General features: G+C 46.2%; 1 protein-coding gene across 1 annotated transcript; it reads left to right on the plus strand.

Annotated features, from left to right (window-relative positions):
- Positions 1-2,288: 2,288 nt before the first annotated feature.
- Positions 2,289-5,207, plus strand: LOC106584908 (heat shock protein 67B1). Its single transcript, XM_014170574.2, has 4 exons — positions 2,289-2,884; positions 3,432-3,495; positions 3,781-3,901; positions 4,199-5,207. Exons 1-4 carry the CDS (start codon positions 2,428-2,430, stop codon positions 4,865-4,867), a joined length of 1,311 nt encoding a protein of 436 aa, XP_014026049.2. The 5' UTR covers positions 2,289-2,427; the 3' UTR covers positions 4,868-5,207.
- The last annotated feature ends 725 nt before the right edge of the window (positions 5,208-5,932 follow it).

Raw genomic sequence — 5,932 nt, forward strand, 5'->3', positions numbered from 1 at the left:
TGCCACGGTCATCCCCCTCTTCAAAGGGGGTGACACCCTAGACCCAAACTGCTACAGACCTATATCTATCCTACCCTGTCTTTCTAAGGTCTTCGAAAGCCAAGTTAACAAACAGATTACCGACCATTTCGAATCCCACCGTACCTTCTCCACATGCAATCCGGCTTCAGAGCAGGTCATGGGTGCACCTCAGCCACGCGCAAGGTCCTAAACGACATCATAACCGCCATCGATAAGAGACATTACTGTGAAGCCGTATTCATCGACCTGGCCAAGGCTTTCGACTCTGTCAATCACCACATTATTATTGGTGGACTCGACAGCCTTGGTTTCTCAAATGATTGCCTTGCCTGGTTCACCAACTACTTCTCTGATAGAGTTCAGTGTGTCAAATCGGAGGGCCTGTTGTCCGGACCTCTGGCAGTCTCTATGGGTGTGCCACAAGGTTCAATTCTCGGGCCGACTCTCTTCTCTGTATACATCAATGATGTTACTCTTGCTGCTGGTGATTCTCTGATCCACCTCTACGCAGACGACACCATTCTGTATACTTCCGGCCCTCTTTGGACACTATGTTAACTAACCTCCAGACGAGCTTCAATGCCGTACAACTCTCCTTCCGTGGCCTCCAACTGCTCTTAAACGCAAGTAAAACTAAATGCGTGCTATTCAATCGATCACTGCCCGCACCTGCTCGCCCGTCCAGCATCACTACTCTGGACGGCTCTGACTTAGAATACGTGGACAACTACAAATACCTGGGTGTCTGGTTAGACTGGTAACTCTCCTTCCAGACTCACATTAAGCATCTCCAATCCAAAATTAAATCTAGAATCGGCTTCCTATATTGCAACAAAGCATCCTTCACTCATGCTGCCAAACATACCCTCGTAAAACTGACCATCCTACCGATCCTCGACTTTGGTGATGTCATCTATAAATTAGCCTCCAACACTCTACTCAACAAACTGGATGCAGTCTATCACAGTGCCATCCGTTTTGTCACCAAAGCCCCATACCCTACCCACCATTGCGACCTGTACACTCTCGTTGGTTGGCCCTCGCTTCATACTTGTCGCCAAACCCACTGGCTACAGGTTATCTACAAGTCTCTGCTATGTAAAGCCCTGCCTTATCTCAGCTCACTGGTCACCATAGCAGCACCCACTCGTAGCACGCGCTCCAGCAGGTATATCTCACTGGTCACCCCCAAAGCCAATTCCTCCTTTGGTCGTCTTTCCTTCCAGTTCTCTGCTGCCAATGACTGGAACGAACTGCAAAAATCTCTGAAGCTGGAGACTCATATCTCCCTCACTAGCTTTAAGCTGTACATAGCCCATCTGTAAACAGCCCATCTATCTACCTACCTCATCCCCATACTGTATTTATTTATTTATCTTGCTCCTTTGCACCCCAGTATCTCTACTTGCACATTCATCTTCTGCACATCTACCATTCCAGTGTTTAATTGCTATATTGTAATTACTTTGCCACCATGGCCTATTTATTGCCTTAACTTACCTCATTTGCACTCACTGTACATATACTTTTTGTTTTCTTTTGTTCTACTGTATTATTGACTGTATGTTTTGTTTATTCCATGTGTAACTCTGTGTTGTTGTATGTGTCGAATTGCTATGCTTTATCTTGGCCAGGTCGCAGTTGCACATGAGAACTTGTTCTCAACTAGCCTACCTGGTTAAATAAAGGTGAAATAAAAATAAATAAATAAAATGAATAAAGATCACTAAGGCGTGAGAAGATTGGCCAGGTCTGTCACAGTCGGGGCTGGGCCTGGACAACACCTCTTCCACCTCACACACACACACACACACACACACACACACACACACACACACACACACACACAGAGAGACGTGAGATGATGGGCCGGGGCTCTCACAGCCGGGGCAGGACTATGCTCCTCCAACTCGTACGGAGTCTGGAGTCATCCAGCAGCTATTTGCCATTTCCCCCTCACAGTTATAAATACATGTAATTAGTTCTGTTTCTCTCTGCATCCCAAATGGTACTCTATTCCCTTTTTAGTGCACTACTTTTGACCAGAGCTCTTTAGACTAGCACCCTAAAGTAGTGTACTATGAGAGGGGAATAGGGTGCCAGAGTGTATGACCCCTTCTCCCTGGTCCTGTGTACATAAGAAACAGCTCTGTCTCTGAGGCGCACCCGTCACCTCACCCTCACATTCCCCTCTCATAGGATAACCATTAGTGCTTAATAAGTGCTAAAACAGACAGTGAGGGTATATAAAGAACCCCAGAGATTTCTCGGTCTTCACTGCACAGTGCTTCTTCTCTTCTGAAACCCCTCCTCTCCTTTGTTATAAGAATTAATCCTCCTGCGACTCTTCCTCATTAAAGACGACTTCTGCCTTTCTTATTTGCTCCTCTAATATTTTTCTGAATCATGACCGAGCAGACCAAAGCGTACACAGCGGCCCCATCGGCACCATCAGGTCCCCACTACTCCCGGGACTTATTCTGGTCTGCCCTCCGGAGCTGGTGGCAGTCCCCGAGCCCCAGTTCCCTCCTCCCCAACCAGGACTTTGGCCTGCCACTGTTCCTAGAGGCCGGAGACCTCCGTGAATTTAGCTGGATAGATAACAACATCCATAGACACCTGGCGGCCAGCTCCTGGCCTGGGTACATGCCCTCTCTCCCCCTCTTGGTGCCCTCCTTCCTGGTCCCGGCCTCCTCCATGCACCAGCCAGACCCCAGGCTGAGCAGGGCAGAGTCTGCAGGGTTGCAAGGGCTGTCAGAGGTCCGGGAGGAGGGGTACAAGTGGAGGATCACCCTGGACGTCAGTCACTTCTCCCCTGTAGAGATCACTCTTAGGACCCGGGAAGGCTTCCTGGAAATCGGAGGTAGGCCTACACCTGTAGTGAAGCTATTGAAATGTATACTGAAATGCTACTCTTTTGTTATAGAATAGATGCATACAGTGTAATGAAACTGACATTATATGCTTATTTTATAGCACAGATAAAGTATATTGTAAAGTAAAGGGCTGCTGTGTTGAACAAAACGCTGCTGTTATGTTATACAGCAATAGTGTGTACTGAGAGTGATTTGCTTCAGTGTTTTAAAGATGTATGGAGAAGCTTCACTCTATACAATCAAACCATAAACAGTCTGGTGTTTAGACATGATGCCCACAGGACAGAGTTTGAGTGAGTTAGTGGAACACAACAGCTCAGGGAAATTAAGAGAGTAGGACTATGGTGGCATACAGCAATCAATTTCTCCAAAATGGCACCCTACTCCCTATATAGTGCACTACCCAATGGGCCTTGGTCAAAAGTAGTGCAATACAATGGGAACAGAGTGTCATTTGGGACACATCCTCGGTGTTGATGTCTAGATCCACTGTGGGTATTCATATTGCTAATGTAATTGATATTTCTTCCTTAGGGAAACACGAGGAGAGACCAGACAAGCATGGATTTATTGCTAGGTGCTTTACCAGGAGATACACGTAAGTTTCCACAAGAAAGCTTATTGATATTCATAATTTGAGAAATGTATTCAAGCTTCACCAGTTTATATTATACATTTTAATGTAGCAAGAAGAGACACATCATTTTTAGAATACAAATTTGACACTACTGTTTACACCTACGTAAAGCAATACTAATGTTTATGACATTATAAATGAATCTTATGAGTACTGTACTTATAAACATGATGAATTATAAATATTATGTATTGGAATATTGTATTCATTGTATGTGTATGATAACATGATTGTGTGCTGTCCCAGGCTCCCAAAAGGTATTGATCCTAAGATCATCCGCTCCTCTCTGTCTGGTGATGGCATCCTGTCTGTGGAAGCTTCACTTCCTGATCCCACCATCCCTGCTGACGTCATCATTCCCATTCAGGTCAGGTGAACAACTAACTAGAGGCGAAACATGAAATTCAACTGTATATAGTACTCATTGTCTGTGTTGGACAATTCCTTGTCTTCGACACTTAAAATAAAGTACGGTACGGAATAGGAAGTTGGAAGCATAGGAGGTATATCCTAGTTTGGAGTAATAACAAAACTGTATCTCTGTGTCTGTCCATGTCCTTTTCATTGTTATATGTCACATACATTAGAACACAAATAGACACATGACCCTTAATCATAACCTGTATGTTTATTTTATGTTCTTTACTGCTACATGTATATTTAGGTGGAGAAGGAGACCATAAGAGAGGAGGGAGAGAAGGGTGATGCCAAGCCAGAGAGGACTACCGAGCCAGACACAGAGACCCGGGACCCCCAGCTTTCTCCATCTGCCCCTGCTGTGGCTCCTGTGTCCCTGGAGGCCGCTGACTTCACCCCCACAGAGCCTGGCACACTACCCCCAACAGAGGCAATCGAGCGCTGGGATGAGTTCGCACGGGAAGTCCCTGGAGAAGAGTCTCACCCAGAGGCTCAACCAGACAGCGGCGCGGCAGGACCCGAGAGGCATGAGGAGGTGAGAGGAGATGCAGATGAGAGGGCCCCTACTGAGCCAGCTGGGGAGATGGCGAGACATCCCTCTGGGTCCGCAGATGATGAAGCTAGAGAAGAGGAAGGTCTTCCGACTTCCACAGAGCCCTTTGAGCACCTTAAGACTCCTGACAGCCCAGACACCCCAGACACAGTCACGTCTGATCAGGGGGAATACACAGACCAGGCTCATGACCATGGCGGAGAGCTCCAGCACCCGGAGGGCACAGGGGAGACGGCGGAAGAGCTCCCGCAGCCTGAGGATCCTGCGCCAGGCATGAGTCCACCAGAAGAGGTGGCCCACCACTCCCAGGAGCTGGAAACCCAAGAGCAGCCTCATATGGAGCAACAGGAGTACACCAAATAAAAAGAGCCATGGTCATCATTTCATCATCCCATCAGGGATTCCCTATGAATCAAATCATCCTTCCCATCGCGCCTACATTCTGCAGTCTTCCTCCTCATGACTAGACTGGTTCCAGATCTGCTGTTCTGCCCACTGCCGACAATGACCATAGGGAGTTTGCAAGACAGCACAAACAGATCTGGGACCAGGCTACTTCATCATCAGCCAGCAGCAAAAGCTTGCCTAACTAAATATACCCTGAATCTGTATGTATGTGAAGACCCACATACATACTCACACTGTAACCATGCGATGTTTGGCGCTCCAATAAACCAATGGCAAAAGAAAAAGTCAAAAGCTATGTCCAATTGTAGTGTCACATTCATTTACATTATGTTTTAGTCATGTAGCATACAATCTTTTCCAGAGCGATTTAAAATCAATATTCCATATGCTTTGGTATTCCTTGTGATCATATTGACACGCTGACCTCCAAATAAACTTTTCTAGATGGTTGATTATCACATCGACACAGTAATTGTTTACCTGCCATGAGTACATAGGAACATGGATTTTTAATCATGGCGTTTCATGGTTTAGACATGTTTCATGATACATATTATCATACAGTAACCTGTGTTTGTACAGCCGGGCAGCATTAAAGTCACTGCATGGTCAATCCGATGTCTGCATTGGCCATGCAGCATTTACGGTGATATGGCCTCTGTAGAAGTCAGGACAGTCATACTTCTTGCGCTTTGCGGACCAGCACAGAGCTGTTAAGGAATGCTGTTGTGAAGGAGAAGTTGTCAAGGAAGTGAGTTTGTGTTTACACAGGACCTCCCCTGTATTAATCAATCCTTTGTCTGCATCCCAAATGGCACCCAACTTCCTTTAAAGTGCACTATTTTTTTACCAGAGCCCTATGGACCATAAGTAGTGCACTATAAAAGGGAATAAAGTACCATTTGAGATGCACACTTACACTAAGCTGTTACCCAATTACTGTTGTTGGGCAGACATCTTGGATTCTGGCCCTTACTGTACATGGCAGACAGAACAAAACACACAGATGTGAACACACAC

Source organism: Salmo salar, chromosome ssa24 (assembly GCF_905237065.1).
Source record: "Salmo salar chromosome ssa24, Ssal_v3.1, whole genome shotgun sequence".
NCBI classification, from domain to species: domain Eukaryota; kingdom Metazoa; phylum Chordata; class Actinopteri; order Salmoniformes; family Salmonidae; genus Salmo; species Salmo salar.

Bases quoted from the DNA above. Each gene is read 5' to 3' on its own strand.
- LOC106584908 (XM_014170574.2), top strand. From the start codon at position 2,428: ATGACCGAGCAGACCAAAGCGTACACAGCGGCCCCATCGGCACCATCA. The intron at 2,885-3,431 runs GTAGGCCTACAC...TTTCTTCCTTAG, and splicing joins AGGCTTCCTGGAAATCGGAG to GGAAACACGAGGAGAGACCA. The intron at 3,902-4,198 runs GTCAGGTGAACA...ATGTATATTTAG, and splicing joins ACGTCATCATTCCCATTCAG to GTGGAGAAGGAGACCATAAG.